Genomic DNA, 18,522 nt, shown 5'->3' with positions numbered 1-18,522 from the left:
TGGTGATTTAGAAAAGTCAAACTATCAAAAGGATGTTGTGCCTTCGTGCGTCTGTTCAGGTCTCATGAGCCTTACACTGTAGGAGACCTCACAGAAAACAAAACATAAATGGACCAGAACTGTCACATTATGTAAACAATTGCACCCGCACAGGAAGGAATATATCAGCATGTTTCTGAGAGGCACCTTGCTTGACAGCATACAGTATATTTGGATACAACATGTAGTCATTTGTAGTACAGTCATTTGATGTAAATCACATTTAAGTTTGTACTATGTTTCTGCTTTAGGGGTTGTTTACTGTTAGTGAATACAATGACAGTATACGGTTACTATGGTAACATTTGTCATGTCCGCTTTCACTAGATATTCTTGATAATGTTTGAAAGAAGGCACAGTTAAACATTTTTGGACACAAGAGTTTTGTGAAATTATCAATAAAATTCTTATGTGTGATTAGGATAGTTAAGCATAAAAACTGTAGGCAGGGAAACAGCTAATCAAGTTGTTACAATGCATAGTAATGGTCAGAGTATTTGTACTTTTAAAATTATTTCTTTGTAAATTACATTTTATACATCTGCCAAGTGCTGCAGTGCAGTGAGTCAGCTTTTTCCTTGGCTACGTCATCATTGTTACCATGTTCTCCAACCCGACTGCCAGAAAAGATGTTGGCATTTTATTTTTCACATTTGCACGTTATAATGTAACACATACATTGAAACTTTACATTTCAACAACACGATGGTTAACACACGGTTATGTTTAAGCACAAAAAACACATGGTAGTGGTTGGGGAAAGATCATGTTTTGGGTTAAAATACCAGGTTTTGAGGCAAGACCCTCACTGTAAATGCAGCAATGTCTGTATAAAAAGTTTTTTGTGCTGCTACTTTTGCAGGAAACGCAGCAATGTCTCAGTAAAAAACAACTTTTTGTGGCATTATCGACACAGTCACTGAAAAACACCAGTGTTTTGGGGCTAAAGATGTGGGAAACAGAGAAACAAATCCCTAAAAAACCACCCTCATTCTGTGTCTGAAAAGCCACCTAAAAAACACAGCAATGTCTCATTAAAACACAAGTGTTTTAATGGTTTTAGTCCAAAAGAGTAGTTGGCAGCTTGGTAGGTGTCTCACTGAGGTGAATACCACCCACCATCCCCTCTACCTACGGATGGAAAATCAGCTTTTATTTTTATTTATCTATATATTTATTGGCTGGGCTCGTTTTCTTCGTTTTTTTAAAAAACTCAAATCTCTCTCTATCTCTTTTTTTCACAGATTACTTTTTTGGGATTTTATCCTTTATTTGTGATAGGACAGCTCAAGTGTGAAAGGCGTAGAGAGAGGGGATGAATTTTGTAGGGTTGCTGGTGCCTGGGGTTTATCCCAGCATGCACTAGGCTCTTAAAGTACCCAAATGAAGTGCTGAGCCACATGTTGCTTAGCCAGGGGCTGTACATCACCCAACAGAAAACCAACTTAAATGGACCACAGCACATGTAAAAAACAACAACTTTTATTATCTTTGTGCAGATTATGGTTGATCTCTTTTATTAGGAACAGATTGCCTCAGTATAATAACAATTAGCTCTAGCATTTTAGATGTAACAGAAAGTACCAGAGTGCTGTGCAGAAGAGACACAAAACAAAACAATGGATTTTCATATCAAGTCAGGCTACCTATAATCATATTGTTGTTTGTGACGTAAAAGCACTCAGCCTTATGTTGTGTTCACACTATGAGCAACACAGCAATGGGGGTGTTTAAAATCTGACAACCTGTCCACAGGCCCAGTAAGGTATTTTTTGATTACTGAAATATGTAAAACATCTGAGGTATTCATTGTCATTTAAGTGGTACAGTCATACAGCATATTTGGGATCCAGGATATTGGATTTTTTGATGAGAACAACAACCAACAAATAAACAGTTATTACTTACCTCATGAAGTGTTATTGTGATCCAAGAATCCACATATGTAACCATTTTCCAACAGAAATGCTGCTCACAAACACTCATGCATCAACATGATCTAAATCAAGTGACATATTTCGTTTCAACCCATTATTACATCCATAGATATCAACAGACTGATGCATCATTTTAAAGATTCATCTTTCTATAACTTTGGTGTAATATATTTTTTTGTTCTGATTCATTAACATTTGAATCATTGCCGCCATATAACAGAACAGGTCATATGCTTTCAAAAGAGCCAGTAGGGGCTTTGAATAGGGTACCAGCTGACCAATGGCCAATCACGGCCTGAGCTGAAGACTGGAAGTTCCTGCAGTTTCAAGGTAGAATTTCACTATAATACATCATACCAAAGACATCAATACAGGAACAGAAATTATAAACACATGGCTCCTGGGTTATTTTAAGAGAAAAACAATCTTTCTTATCATTTGAGCTTTTGTAGACTTGTTTTTTTTATATACTTATTTGCTTTTTATGTAGCTTTCAACTGCATGGTCTTCATCACTGTTCCTCCTAATAGGTCATTTATTTATGTTATAATAATTTCATATTGTAATGAAAGCTTTTTCCATGACAACTGGAGCAGTGAATTTTTTATCATAATGTAGGCTTAAGTACATTTTAATTGTTTGTAACTACTCATTACTAAAACATGAAAAAAAAGTGCAATAACTCTTTGACAATACAATTTTTGAACAATTCTTAACTGTATAAATTCAAATTCAAAAAGTAAAATAATACAATTGTATTGATTACAAATTTTTTAAAAATTATAATTTAAAAACCATTAGAATGGAGCCAGAGAAACACTGCTGTGCAAAAGTATTTATTTAAATAAGCACGTCTGACTAAAACGCCAGAATCAACAGATCATATATAAAAACAAGAAAAAAACAGTCACATAAAAATAATATTCCATGTCAAATACAGCAAACTTATTATGATACATCTTTACATTCTTTACAAACACTCACTGACAGTTATGATCCTTCTCTTATACAGTTAATTACTCCTCACACACACACACACACACACACACACACACACCAGAAACACACTAATACTTAAGACACACAATCGCTCTCTCACGCACTCATACAAACACACACACACACACACACACTTAAAGCCACGTCCCTCTTCATTCTGCCAGTGTGTAAATGAGATGTCAGGGAGTTGGAGGAGGGAATAAATAAATGTTGGCATCAGAATTCAGTCGGTCTTCAGTTTCTATTGGCATGAATCTGGACTTTGTGCATCTTTCAGTGGTTGTTATTGTCTTGTCATATTAATACTTTGTTTTTTAGACAATTATCTAGGAAGAAACTGATTATTTTCAAATCACAGCAGTGGCACGCACATATTCATATTCCAGCACTTTAAGGACCTTATAAGTGTTTTTGCATGTTCTAGTCTCTTTCCTACACATCACATACATTTAAAAAAACTGCTGTTTTTTTCATGTTATCTAAAAGTGTTTTTAATAATTCACATTCCTATCTGTGAGCACAGACAGGAATGTGAATATCTGCCTATATTTATCATTTTGTATTCATGCTATCTGCAAAGCCGTGGTGCATTACCAGGCAACAACAAGGCAGATATGATTGTTTAATGTCATGGATCACCTACCTCAAGCACATTTCAAGCAAACTGTTTTGCATCATACAGTGAAGTAAATGAGAATCAGTGGCTGCCCTGCCTGAAGGCAGGATTTTTTCCTGCACACATTCAACAGCCTTAAACAACACGGCAGCAATATGTAACGTGTGAGTGAAACTTAATGAGCTAAAACATGCAAAAACACTGAAATGGCTGGACAATAACACTCTCAGGAAACATTTTACTTGCAAAAAATGTGCTCTACACAAACTGTAGACACACCCACACACACACACCTGCATTTTCATGGATAATGTGCAGAACATAGATGGTCAAATGGGCTTTCCAAAAAGGTGCAGCTCACACACTTTAGCATTATCACTGTGACAGATAGCCATCATTACACATTACACTTTTCAGTATAAGAGATGGTTTGTGTGTGTGTGTGTGTGTGTGTGTGTGTGTGTTGTGCGTGTGCCTCAAGATGGGGCATTTAGAAGTAGTCTCTTCTTCGTGAATCGTCACTAATGAAGGAGGGGTTCCACTGAGCGGGGTAGATGCACGAGTGGCGAGAACCCGGCAGGCCTGTGAACGGGTACAAACCGTTTCTCTCCAGGTCTGAGTTACGCAACGCAGGCTGATGAAACAGAGAGAGAGAAAATGTTTAAGGTGATTGACAGTTTCTTCTGGTCTAATACAGTGATTTATCAGATGTATCCAAACACAAGGATTTTTTCAGCCTGGATGTTATTTTCCAATGTTTTTGTGTCTAGCTGGCTATTGGGAACAACAGTTTTTAAAATTCGTCCAGCACTGAGTGAGGCTGTAGAGGCGAAACTGGCTGCAATGTAACTACTCAGGGCTTGTTCACACATGTCAGTTTATGTCTACTAAAAGTGCTTGTTTTTGCCACTGACAGGCTCAGAATGTTATTCTCTGTGTTTCATAACATTATCACTACAGAAATAGACCTTTTTATGAAAGAGCGAGATCCCTTTGGCTTAACCTGAAACATCCCTGAAATTACACCAAACCCCCTTGACTCGCATTTAAATAAAAAGTAATTTATCATAAAACACACTTCATTCAAAGTAGACAGAAACAAAAACCGTCTCACGGGTAGTTTGTTTGTCCACTGTTCTAACAATCAGCAACTCTGGTTTGGTTGAAATAAACCCATAGTTCACAAAAAGGATTTTACTCTTTAACAAAAAGGTCTGTCTCTATAGAGATTCTTTCCATAATGTTATCTGGCAAAAAAGAGCACTTTTAGTAGATATAACTGACGGTGCACAGCCTAAGTGGTTACCTTGCAGCCTTTTTTGTGGCTGCAGGCTACAGCACTCTCACTCAATAGTTGGTCAATTTCAAAAACAGATGTCTCCATTAGTAACTTAGACAGGATAAAAAATACTGAAGTTACCCTTAAAGAATGTCAGATAAAATCAAAGTTGTATTTTTGCTTACAGAGTAGTAAATGTCGGTCATCTGCAGCAGGTTCTTGGTGCTGCCGTTCTCTTGCATCTCAATGGTCTCCCTGCCCCACTCTGTGGATATGCGGTTATTTTTGGGGAAGTCTGCATACGGGGACATCTGCAGGTCTCCACTCTTGAAGATGATCTTGTTGATGTCATTCTTGTCTTTCCTTGGAGATTAAACATTTTTTAAAAGTTAAATCTTTGTCACATTTTTACCAAAGATTTTCACTTCACCAAACCACTGGAAGTGAGGAACTGTGTTTTTTGGTAATTTGGATCCTTTAAGTTACAAAATATTCTGTCAAGTGATGATTACAAGATAATAAAAGAATAGGATCCTTTGTTTTTTTAAATCATTTGTAGCTGAGCAAGGCGCATTCTGGCATTAATGAAGTGTGAGTATAAAACTTGACAAGTTGAGCTGCAGTGCAAACCAAGAGAAATGTTTGTCAGCAATAACAGCAGTCTTACTTGCAACAGGTGACAATGAGAGCGATGATGAGGATGAGGAGCAGAGCGCCCCCTGCAGGTGACACCACGACTGCAATCAGCTTGTAAACTGCAATTTTAAATAACACCACATTAACTGCTAAACTTTAAAAACATCATGTGAAGATCATAAAATCAAATTTGTGATTTTAGTTCAAAATATATCTTCTGTTAAAGCTGAATATGTTGTGCGTCATTTTAGGGCCACTTACAATTTCCACAGTTGAATCCTCCAAATCCGAACATGCACCTGAAAATCAGAGGCAGAATCTACAGTGAGAATGTGGACTGAAATCATACAAGTACAAATAGATCAATACTGTAAGAGAAAAAAAGGGAACCTGAACTTACGGGACACAGGTTCCATTTTCCAGCTTGTAGCCATCCCCACATTCTGAAATTGAAAAAAAAAAAAAAAAAGAAGTTCAGAGAAAAAGTAATATTACACAGTTTGATATAAGGAGCAGTATTGTTTTGCTCATAAACCTTGTCCTTAATTTTATCAATTTAATGTGAAATGTCTTCTTTTTCAATAGATTTGAATCAGGTAAATTGTAAATATATGTTTTTTAATTTACTTTTTGTTATTATTTCATTTAGTTATTTAAAAAGCCACATGCACTCACACATGCACACACGTAACTCACCTAGGCATGACAGATCGTCGGGGTTGTGTTTGTAGTATCCTTGAAGACACTGGCAGCGGGCCGTGCCGCTGCTGTCTGTGCAGGTGGAGCGCTCTGTATCACACTGAGTCTTCTGGGCCACACACAGACTTTCCACTGGAACACAATATGGACAAAATTAGTAACGTCAACACTAAAACACTCATGACTTGGAAAATGTGAGTGGCCCAAGACATCAAAAAACACCAAAACAGCTTCCTTTTTTCCCTCAGTTTATTATTAGAATTAGAGCTGAAATCAATTACGGTTCTGGTTTAGTTCTGAACAGTTCTGGTTCACAACAAGTATCCTACAAAAGACTGCTACTGTATCTGTGAGCTCACAGTGGTCTTATGGTGTTTTATGGGATTGCATGCTGTGACTGTAGGACTCCCTGCAGTGTAGGGTTGTGAAATATAGCAGCTGGTTGATGATATTTTCGAGTGATGCAATGATGTAGCTGTGGGTATATTTACAGCTAAACTATGCCCCCTAGTGGCTGTAAACACAACCTTTAGTTTTTTCAGTGTAAAGATCTCAATCGTCTCAGTCACTTCAGTTATGCAAAAGTGTAATGCATTCACTTGAGGAAAAATACTTGCCCTGTTTTTCTGAATTAACAAACTGTTATATCAGAGTTCTAAAAAAGAAGCTTTCATGGAACAACTAAATTACTGCTTCACCACTATGTGCATCTGTGAACTATATGGCTGCGACAACATAGATGCTTTACACACATCTTCCCCTCAGAGGCACAGATGATTTATATCAGTACAGTTTGAAGGTGGGCACCCAAGCTGAGTGTCACCACTTGAAATGTGACCAAATGTCTCTCCTTCTGTTTTTCAGTTGAGTAATAGCCAGAAATGTGTTTTTGAAGAAAATTATTATTATTATGTCACAGTAAAGACCTTTAACCTTTTGTAATATATGTGTAAATATATATATATATATATATATGTGTAAAATATCAAATGTCATTACTTCATCATTTTATCCTATTACACAATTGTGTGAATTTTGGTCATAATTAGCATATGGATTCTTGAGTTAAGGCCAAAAACATGTTTTCTGAGGTCATAAGGACCTGTGACCTTCGACCAGCAAATTCTAATTCGTTCATTAGTGAATCTAAGTAGTCATTTGTGCCAAAATTAAGGAAACCTCATCAGGGTGCTCATTAGATATTGTGTTCACGAAAATGATAAAGATGCAAGGTCACAGTGACCTTCGATCTTCAACCACCAAAATCTAATCAGTTTATAGTTCGCGTGCCAAATTGAAGAAATTTTATCAAGGTTTTCTTGTTGATCTTTTTTTATATTAACATGTTTATTATCTTTTTAATTAAAAAAAACGAACATTTTTTTCTACTGTGAATGCATTATGCTTCCATGCATTTTAAGTAGGTCAGTCAAAAATGTTTAAACCTTTGAGTGAAAAGATAAACCCTGATTATGTTTAATACGATTACTGGCTATTATATTTACCATGATAAGAGAGCTGGTGGTGCAGCACCATCCGGCAGTGGGCCACCGAGGAACTGCAGTTGCTGAGAGACATCTGGATGCTGTTGTAAACCTCTGTGCTCGTCACATCAGCGGAAATGGAAAACATGTTGACAGCCAAAATCCGAACTCCATCCTCTCCTCTGAGGAGAAGAGATCAGAGTTCAACATAGAGGTCTACACTGACTAAATGTTAATGTTGCATCATTTAAACTTAAAAAAAAATCATGTGTTTTCCTGAGTTTAGAATTACTCAAATAAAGTGGGATGTGAACACCAACTATTACCTTATTAAATGGGGTAAATATAATATATATATAACATGGCAACAAATTACAAAACTTTTTTTTTTTTAAATGGAATAGTTTAGCAATGATGAGAACTTACTTCTTACTTAGCGTTGATCGGCTGTAACCTCGGAGGACTGACAGCGAAGCATTGAGCTGAAATGAAGACAGGAAGACAGTGTGTAGCAAATATAATGTACACAAAAAACACATTTTTCCCAGAAGTGATGATGATGCAGTGATGCGGACTGCCTCTCACCAGCTGAATGATCTCTCTCTGAATCTCATGCATGGTGGCGCTCTTGAAGATAACCGGGTCATGAGGCTGTCTGTTAATACTGAAAGTTCCCAGAAAAGTCTTCGCTATGGAGTGGTGAAGATAAAGTCAGTGAATTCATATATATATATACAGTTTAAGTTTGCATATTTTCATCATCTGTGATTGAATTACTTTTCTAATGTTATGTATTAAAGGGGTTTTACCCCTGGTGCAGGTGCGTCCATCCTCCAGGTCAAAGCCGAGCGGACATTCACAGCTGAAGGAACCTCGCATGTTCACACACCTGGAGCCAACAGGGCAGGGGTCCCTCTCACACTCATCCACATCTGAACAGACAAGTATATGCAGGTACTAAAATATCATTTCTGAAAGGGCATGAAATCTTAACACTTAGGAATGTAAGATAAAAAGTATATTTTCCGTGGATGTTTTTTTAATGGATTTATTTCATTTGTTGATACACTAAATACAAAGGGTTAAAGTAGCATGCATGCTGACAGGAAGAAGAGGAGCTCACCATGGCTGCAGGTCGGTCCTGTCCATGCCTGCTGACAGTGGCAGGTGTATTCATGCCCTTTGTAGCTCACACACATCCCTCCGTTCATGCAAGGGTTTGACACACACGGGTTTCCTGTTCCGTTCAGGGAGGAGAGCAGATTTACCATAAAACAGAAGACACTGAACCATTAAAAGAGAGAAAAACAGTATAATCACACAGCAGTGCTTCTTTTGCATTGTTACTCTATGGTGAAAGATCACTGCAGTATAATCAGCATCAAAACCATTCATTTGAAGTTGCACATTAGAGAAGTTTCGAAATGCATCGTCCACAAAATAGCACCTTGCATTTTACTTTTCTCTCCTTACATTGAGTAGTTTAGCTCTTCCTTAGATATTACAGCATACATTGTGCAGGACATCAGTTAAAGCTTTAATCTCAAAATCAAATTTCGTCATATGATCTGAAATTGTGATGCTTTTTTGAAGCGCATTCTTGCTGTGAAAACTGCATGTCAAGGGTCGTCACTTCAAATGAAGATAGAGTGTAAAGCACTGACTTGGCAGTGGTGGTGCCTTGGTTGGCGACGTTGTCCCCATCAGCTGTGTAGTTCCTCTGTCTGTCTGTCTCCTAGTGGTCTGAAGAGTCTCTGTACTCTTGGTTGGGGTGCTGTGGGTGTAGGTGGTAGTGATGCGCTGGCTTTGAGTCGTTGTGATTCCTAGAGTGCTTGTGCTTGTTTCTATCGGCAGGGTGGGGGCGTTTGTGGGGTTAGCCATCCCAGTTGAGGGAGCCTGGGTTTGGCTGGGCGACACGTGTTGAGTTGGGTGCACCGCAGAGGTCAGCAGGGCCAGGGTGGAGGCTGTGGTGGAGGGTGTGGTGTATGGGATGGTAGCCTCAGTAAGTGACTCTGGAGCAGAGCTGCTAGCAGGGCTACTAAAGCTGGAGCTGGAGGTTGAGGTTGCAGGTAGAGGAGGGATGGAGGTGATGGTGGCAGCGGTGGTGGAGGCAGAGGAAGTGGCTTTGAAAGTGTCTTCCTCTGTTATCTGTGATCTGTTAAAGAGAAAATTAATCAATTAAATCTCCTACAGACTTCTGAAAAAAATGAAAAAAGGGCATGAGAACATATTTACATCACATCACTGAAATGACAACTTTGGAGAAGGTACGCTCTCGAAGATCTATACAACCAGCACAGTTTCAAGGTGAGTGTCCAAGATCAGTATCACCAATTCGATATCTGACCAGATGTCTCCCCTCTGTTCCTGAGTTATGATGTTTGAGTAATGGCCAGAAATTATGCCGCAGTGAAGCTGAGCATTGACCTTTTGGATATCAAATGTTATCACTTAATCATTTTATCCAATTAGACATTTGTGTGAAATGTCATCATATATAGCGTATAACTTCTTGAATTATGGCCAAAAACATGTCTTGTGAGGTCACAGGGACCTTTAACCACAAAAATCCAATGAGTGTTCAGTCTTCAGTCCAAGTGGACGTTTGCGGCTATTTTTTAAAAAAAAATTCCACAAGGCATTTTTGGCATACACAAGAATGAGATGGATGCAAGGTCACAGTGACCTTGACCTTTGAACACCAAATTCTAACTAGCTTATCATTGAGTACAAGTGGATATTTTTGCAAAATTGAAATTAATTATGTCAGGCTCATTCACAGTAATGAGACAAACAAGGTCATAGTGACCTCGACCACTGACCACCTACATATGATCAGTTCATCACTGAGACCAAGTGGACATTTGTGCCAAATCTGAAGAAATAAAAACCGTCCCTCAAAGAGTTCTTGAGATATTGCATTCACAAAAATGGGATGGACAGACAAATGGACAACGCAAAGACATAAGGCCGCTAGCCGTGGCCGTCGCTGGTGCAGAGCCATAAAAATTAACATGTGGTAAACAGACACAATTAAAAGACATAACAGTTTATCCTCTTAAGGGTTGCAGGGGGGCTGGAGCCTATCCAGTGATAATAAATTAAAAATAAATATTACATGGCAATAATGATAAATCCTGCTCAGTGCTGCTGTGCTTGTGCAACAACCAAATACTTTTCCTTGAACATTATTCTTCATTTATTTAGAAGTTATAATACCGTACCTTTCTGTTACAGTGACAGGTGTGGTGGTGAAGAAGACCTCAGTGACCAGCACTGGAGTGTCTGTTAGGGAATAGTCCACTTTGGATGTACTGCTGCTGACTGTAGGGGAAGTTGTGGTCACACCCAAGTCCACGCTGTCCTCCCTGGTCTGGGATGAAACCTCCTCAGTGCCCTGCTGGTTCTGAGTGCTGGAGCTGTGGGCTCCGGTGGACGAGGACTCAGTGGAGGTTACAACACTGGAGCCCGACCCCTGCTCTGTCCCTGAGATGTTTGTAGGACCTTCTGCAGGTGAGGTGACAGGTGGTGTGGAAGAAACAGACACTTCAGATTGGTCAGTGCTGAGCTCGGTCACTCTGAAGGGTGGTGTCGAGTCGGAGGTCTCCTCTGCAGTCGATGAGTACTGATGATGGGTGGTGTTAGGTTGTCTGGTTAAACTTTGGGTTCCTCTGGGCCCTCCTGGAGTCCCGGTCTCTGAGGGAATCCCCCTGAAGGAGTGTGTCATGTGCTGGTCTGTTGTGTCCCTGCTGTCAGTTCTGGTGGACGGGGCACTGTGGGTGTAGCCCTCAGTCTCTGTGGCCCTAGATGAAGCACTCCAGGTGGAGGGGGGCTGATGGGAGTTGGAGTCCTCTGTGAAAGCAGAGGAGGTGCTGTTGCTGGAAGAGGAGGAGACAGACAGCAGAGTCCTCTCCCCAGCTCTGGTGATGGTGGTGGAAGTGTATGTGCTGTCAGTGTGGACGGCTGTGTGAGACATTGAGGCTGAGGTGTCTCCTAGTTGGAGGGTGGTGTCTGGGCTATCCTGGGGGAGTCTCGAATCCTCTGTCAACATCCAGGAACGAGCCTCCCAGGACACAGCAGGGGAGGTGTCTGACACCTGGTCTGTGTTAGTAAAATCCTTCCAGTCCCTGCTGCTGCTGCTGCCGTTGCTGCTGCTGCTGCTGCTGCTGCTGCTGCTGCTGCTGCTGCTGCTGCTGCTGATGCTACTGCTGCTGCTGCTGCTGCTGCTGATGCTACTGCTGCTGCTGCTGCTGATGATGCTGCTGCTGCTGCTGATGCTGCTGATGCTACTGCTGCTGCTGATGCTACTGCTGCTGCTACCACCGCCGCCACTGCTGCTGCTGCTGCTACCGCTGATGCTGCTGCTGCTGATGCTACTGCTACTACTGCTACCAGTGCCGCCACTGCTGCTGCTGCTGCTGGTGCTACCGCCGATGCTGCTGCTGCTGCTATCATCACTGCTGGCCTCAGTGGTGGCTACAACAAGGGTGGAGGTGAGTGGCTCAGTAGACAGATGTACTGCTTCCAATGACCTGCTGCTTGTTTCTGTGAAGGTTTGTGTCTGCTCAGCGTCTGTGGAAAAAGGAAAAAACATATAATATTATCGAGTCTGTGAAATTTTCTCTTCAGATAAGGCCTCTTTATTTCCATTTTACCGCATCATTGCTTTTTTGTTATTAACTGCTACTATACATTTTTGGCAAAAAGGCAAACACATGCATTTGCATTTGTATATACACATACTAATCACCCCATGGTGAGTTCATCCATTGGGTTTTAGTAACTGAGTGAAGTTTCTACTCGCAATTATTTTTTAATGCTGTTATATTTAGATCATGAATGAATTTTTTTGTTATCTCAAGAAAACAAAGCCTGTTTTTTCATGATAACAATTTACAAGAAAATTAAAGGCTGTTTTTCTTTTTAAATGACTTTAATTCTTGAGATCACAGAATAAATATGGAGAATTCCAAATTAAGTGTCTGGGTCATTTGATCACAACTGATTTCCGCCTTCAAGATCACTATCAGGAATGTCGGGGAGGATTCATAACTGAACTATTTAAGTTTATTCTCGTGCATTACTGGGGACTCCTTGAATAAACATTTTCAGCTTAAATCAGTTGCTACATTTGTCAAGGAGCCACCCATGCATGCTTGTGTGTCACTCCTGATCTCTGATAAACATGATAAGCAATAAGGGGAAACAAAACAACAATCCATCAATTAAAAACAGAAAACAACAGACATTGATAGTGGCATGGTATAAACTTTTAACTTTAATAAAAAAAAAAAAACAGTCACAAGAATTTGACCACTCATTAAAATTAGGGAGTGTTTGTGTCAATTCTCAGGAGCCTTAATGGCAAAAAAAGGGCATTCAAACCACTGTTACATGAACTGGGCCTACTTTACTTAATGCCCATGCTAACATTCAGGTCTTCAGACTTCATTCATGATGCAGCTGTCTCTGTATTTTCATTTACAAACTGTGTATTGTATCTCACTTCCAGCTGTGGCCCCCAGAGGGCGCTCATCAGGCTGAGCCTGGTCTGAACAGACCAGAGAGGGGGAAGATGCTGTCAGAAAGTTCTGCTGCTTGCTACAGAGACAATGATTTTGGGTGGAGGACAATTGGCAGCCGGACTTGTCTGCTCTAACAAAGGCTTGAGGTCCTAAATATGGCGGTGACTGTCTCCGTTGGGAATTCGCCACTTCCTTCCTAAAGCTGAGTGAGCACGAGGCACTGGCAGAAAACTGTCACCATGTATCTGGGCGTGTTTTCATGTTTAGTGTCTGTGGAGAGTTGTTTTTTTTTACCAGCTTTAAATTGTTGTTACGTCATAAATATAGCCAAAGCAGTATCAGAAGAGAAGCACCATAAAATAATGTTGGTAAAGAATAGGGATTGTTGTTTCAGATACATATATTTTTACAGTTCCCCTCTGACAGTTGACACTGGAGATAGACAAGAATCATGCACAGAGAAGAGCAAACAAAAGTTGCCAGCTGGAAACAACCCAGAAATGTTTCAATTACATAATGTGCGTCTTAGACAACTACAACTCTAGGACCCCCCGAAATTCCTTTTCAAACCTTGTCTAACCAGTGGTTACTGTCAAGTGTAAATAAGACTGTGAATCATTTTTATGTCAACTCATTACTTTAAAGCTGTAAAACAGTGGATAGAAAAAATGACAAATCAATTTTTTTAAACCAAGAAATTAAAGTTCCAGCACACACCAGGACACAAGGAGTGACACTACTTTAATTACAGCCCAAATAAATAAATATATATACTTTAAAAAAAAGGGTTGATTTTTTTTTTTTTTTTGGGCTGTACCCAACTCAGAATTATGCCAGTTGAATCGGATTTGGCTGGTCAAAACAAATATTCGACGATGTATTTTGTCTTCTACACAAAGTCTTAAAGTTTGAACACGGCTCAGTGGGACGTTCAGTGTGACAGCAGCATTATTAAGAAGCTAACAGCCCTAATGACTGTACCTATTTGCTCTGAGCTGTAAATTCACCACTTCTTCAACTTATGGTACGGTCTCTCTCCCTCCATGCTGCTGCCTGCATGTCTGCAGCTTCACACCGCAGCAAAATCTGGGGACCACGTTACCAGAAGTACACTGCACATAAAAACAAACTCACACTCAAGTCTGCCTAGTCTATATGTGTGAAGTCTTTCTTTCTTTCTTTGACCTTGAGGTCTCGAGGTCTTTTCTCTGCCCATCACTGATGCTGTGCTGTCTGACAGCCTGTTTTCTGGCCAGTGTCCAGCAGCCCAGGACTGGAACAACAGCACTCTGAGGATGAGCGTCGGTGCTGGATGGCATCCTGACAGCCAACATACTGCCACCAGCAGCCACCATCCAAAACCAGTGGAGGGGAGAGTTCAACAACAGAGCAGCCCGTCCGCTGGGAGTCTGTGAGCAGAACTGGGCCACTGGACTCTGTTTTTCTAACTCACTTCCTCTGCATGTGTCTCTCTCATTATTTCATTTTCTCTCTCTGGATCCAGTCCGGGCAGCAAAATTCAGACTGGAACGTGGTGTTGGCAACAATCGAGGAACACTCCCAGATTCTCCGCTGTTTATCTCTCAGCTCTTGACTGTTAACACGGCTGTCAGTGTAGTTTTTTTTAACATCTGTTATACACCAGAAGCTCTGTGGCTTGCATGTTAATTTAGGCAAATGCAGTAATAGGGTTAGCATATTAATGAGGATGCTGTGAATATATTGGTTGATATTTTATTGCCAACACGTTAAATAGGTCATTTGTTAAATGCTGCCAACTTTTGCTATATTCAGTGACCAAATTTTTATTCTGTATTCATCACCAGATGACTGTGACCTGAAGACCTGATTTGGGATATTGCAAGGTGAATCTGGGTGAAATCAGGGTGACAAAAGTTCATTTCACTTTGTCATTCTTTAGCAGAAACTAGTCAGATCTCTGTACAGCAGTCAGTTTGTCTCAGTTGTATTGCTGTGTAACGCAGTATATTATGGGTTTAAGTTGGCTTTGAATGCAGAAGCCAGTGATACACTATGCTGTAATATCCCTAGAGGAGTGTAAATCGATACAATATTTATAGTAACGGAAAGGTTTTTAAGTTTTCCTCACAAACCTGCTGTCCTTACATTAAAGTAGTTTCAGCTTGTACGTTATAAGTAGGGTATTTCATACATTCTATTGTGACCAATTTGCAACTGTAGCATGAGTAGAAGTAATGCATTTAATATTATGTTAATAATAAGAGTAGTATCTTACTGCAGTTGCATTGTAACTTTTCTAATCAGCCTATATTATGTAGTTGTGTAAAACTGTAAATCTATGACTTTTACATAGAGCAGGTGGGTCGCCTAAATTCAGTAACTGTCTGTCTGTCATACAGTTCTAGTGCTCTCTTTTTCATGAGGTACAGAGCCCAACCATTATTAGAGTTTTTGGTATTATGCTTCTCAGTGGTTGCATTATGCATCCTAATATTCTAATAATCTTCTGAAAATTATTTGTTCATCTCAGAGCTTAAACTGCTCCGTTTTTCCGCTGGCTGGAGTTAAGTGTGCAGTAAGCTTGTTTTTTTTTTTGCTGATTTTTTTTTAATTAATTATTTATCATTGAAAAAAAGATAAATGTGGTTATACAAACTGAGCAACTGCACAGTAAGCTTCTGAGGATTTTTTGGTCCCCAGATTTAAATACAGAGTGAGCGCTCCTAACTTTCATGCTGCTCTCTGGCACAGGCAGCTGCGGACTTAAGACCCAGAGTGAGACAGAGTGCGATGGAGGGCAGCTGACCAGTAGAAGAGAGGCGTTGCCAGGTCAGGCTCTGAGATAATGGTACTTTCGGCCTTCTGCTTAGAAGTGGCGAATTTACAGCTCACAGCAACGTTATACAAGATTGTCTCTGGCTTTTGTTTGATATCTTGTTTCTGCAAAAAATGTTGCACATTTCTGATCTTCCATTAGCATAGTTAGCACACATAAATTTAAAGGGCTAACTTGGCTCGTTATTCCATGAGCGTCGGTGTCACAATATCAAAATATCACAATATTTTTGACCATATACTTCGTTGTTGATATTGCGACAATATCGTAGGATTGAATATTAGTGCCTTTACAAAATATTTACACAATGAGATTTTTAATAAATAATAATCGGTACTGATTTTTATTTTGAATAAATAATAAACAGTATAATAACTGGTGAACAAATGAGTTTTTGTGACATTAGCAACACTTTAGCGCAAGTGCTAACAGGAAGTAAAAATCTCAAAAAGAGTGAGGGTAGTGATCATATTTATTATTTAGACCACGACAGGAGTGACACACTCATTAAAGTGGTTTCTGGATGTTCATTGGTTTCCTCAAACTAAGTAGACTATGTGTAGGTCTAAATGGGGTTCACATGTTAAAGGTTCAGTGTGTAGAATTGAGTGACTTCTAACTGTGAGATTGCAGAGCTAAAACTTCTCCTGTGTGCAAAGCATGTAGGAGAAACTATGGTGGACGATGTGAAAAAACAAATGGCCCTATCTAGAGACGGTGTTTGGTTTGTCCGTTCTGAGCTAGAACAACATGGCGGAATCTGTTGGAGTCCATATGAAGATATAAATGCCTCATTCTAAAAGTAACGAAAACACAGTTTTTATTTTGAGTTGATTAGACACCACTGTAAACATAGTTAAGTATACTATATTCCAGCTCGGCCAATAGCTGGCCCTAAATCCTACATAGTGGATCTTAAACTGTTAATTCCCAGTCTGCTGACAGTCTTCATTCATTGATGAGATCAGTCAATTTGAAGTGGTGGGAAGGCTTATCCTTCTTTATTACAGAACTACAGATAGGAGCACACAGTACTGTATGTACTACTATAGGCTACTTAAGTAGAAATTAAACAATGAATCAGGAAATTGAGTGATGACGAAAAACGGATTTGCATTCATCAGTTGATCAGAGGGATGTATGTTGTAAAACCCTCTTAGGCAAATTGTGCTTTGTGACATCAGGCTTTATGAATAAAACTGAATTGAACTAATAGTTTCTGATCTTAAAGCTAAAATGCCAGAAAATGTGCTGGTTCCAGCTTCTCACATGTAAATATATACAGTTTTTCTCAGTCGTTTACAAAGCTAAACTGAGTACCTAGGGGTTTTGAGCAGTTGGTTGGATAAATGAAGCAATTTAAAGAAATCAACGTAGCCTGTAAGAACTTGTGAAAGGTATTTCTCACTATTTCTGAAAAAGTACAAAGCAAGCGATAAATGGGGAAAACGACAAACATAAATAGTTGATGAAAATAACTTTAGTTACAGCTTTATACTTACGTATAAACACAGCACAAGTTTCTTGTGTTTTAGTTGAACTTGTGTATAAGCAAAGAGCAATGCACTTGTTTCATGAAACTGTCTATGGATGCAAAGTTGAACTTATTTTCTGCTTGCTATCTGTGGCAGAGCAGCACCAGAGAGTTAACTCTTTACTAAAATGTTTTATTCATAATTCAGCTAGCCTAGTTATCCCACAACAAGATGCATCAGGAAAATCACTGGATGTATAAAGTTTTAAATGAAATGTTATTGATATTTTAAACAAAATATTGGGTTATTTCCAAATGTTATAAATGAGCTTTGCTGATGGATCTCTATTGTAGGCATTCTCCAACTAAAGCCTATTTTAACTACAGTGAAATTAAAAATCTTTGAAAAGACTTTTACAGAGCTTTGCTTTGCTTTGCATTAAGTATAAAATATAGTTTACAATATTCTCATATACTGCGTGTAAACTCAGTAAATTGAACAAACTTTCTAAACAGTTTCAGTTACCATGCAGGCCACAGTGATCTTACCGAGGTTTGCAGCAGCAGTGTGTGTCTCAGCAGTGTGTGTGAGCAGGATGTTCCTCTGTGATGGTGATAAACTTTCGCTGGAGTATGAAGTGGAAGTTGCATTGTTTTCCATGTAACTGAGTTCATCTGTGCCGGCTGAATAATACAATCCTGCCGTTACCGGATCCGTGCTGTTGTTACCGGGGGTCCCTGCCCCGAGGGGCCCCGGCAGACCCAGCAGGAGGACCGACAGAGACACACCGAGGACGTGATTCAATAACCACGTTTCCATGATTTTCAAGACCCCCAAACGGTCGCCGATAGTTTCCGTGAAGTCGAGTAGAGGCCGGGGAGTCTCCCGGGGACACCATGGGAGGAGAGCTCCGGCTATGAGTGAAGTTTCATAAGAATGAAATAAATCCTGGTGCAGGTCCCGGATTGATCCGCTGCTCGGACGGCGGGGAGCGGAAGATAACAGAGCCGAAGCT

At 39.7% G+C, this 18,522-nt stretch overlaps 1 protein-coding gene across 1 annotated transcript; it reads right to left on the bottom strand.

Moving 5' to 3' along the window:
• Positions 1-2,796: 2,796 nt before the first annotated feature.
• Positions 2,797-18,522, bottom strand: heg1 (heart development protein with EGF-like domains 1). Its single transcript, XM_042495160.2, has 14 exons — positions 18,056-18,522; positions 10,914-12,261; positions 9,354-9,844; positions 8,813-8,926; positions 8,499-8,621; positions 8,275-8,378; positions 8,116-8,171; positions 7,711-7,871; positions 6,203-6,337; positions 5,907-5,949; positions 5,768-5,805; positions 5,538-5,625; positions 5,056-5,233; positions 2,797-4,225 (listed from the first exon to the last, which is right to left on the bottom strand). The coding sequence occupies exons 1-14, from the start codon at positions 18,324-18,326 to the stop codon at positions 4,082-4,084; spliced, it is 3,294 nt and encodes a 1,097-aa protein (XP_042351094.2). The 5' UTR covers positions 18,327-18,522; the 3' UTR covers positions 2,797-4,081.

The sequence above is a fragment of the Plectropomus leopardus genome, chromosome 10 (assembly GCF_026936395.1).
Source record: "Plectropomus leopardus strain MGB_pleo_1.0 chromosome 10, ASM2693639v1, whole genome shotgun sequence".
NCBI classification, from domain to species: domain Eukaryota; kingdom Metazoa; phylum Chordata; class Actinopteri; order Perciformes; family Serranidae; genus Plectropomus; species Plectropomus leopardus.
The sequence above is the reverse complement of the archived record's forward strand: the minus strand, read 5'-3'. Positions and strand labels throughout refer to the sequence as shown.

Excerpts from the sequence above, each read along its gene's own strand:
- heg1 (XM_042495160.2), bottom strand. The coding sequence starts at position 18,326 with ATGGAAACGTGGTTATTGAATCACGTCCTCGGTGTGTCTCTGTCGGTC. Across the intron at positions 8,172-8,274 it reads AGAGAGAGATCATTCAGCTG|CTCAATGCTTCGCTGTCAGT; the intron begins GTGAGAGGCAGT and ends TCTTCATTTCAG. Across the intron at positions 5,626-5,767 it reads AGGATTCAACTGTGGAAATT|TTTACAAGCTGATTGCAGTC; the intron begins GTAAGTGGCCCT and ends TTAAAATTGCAG.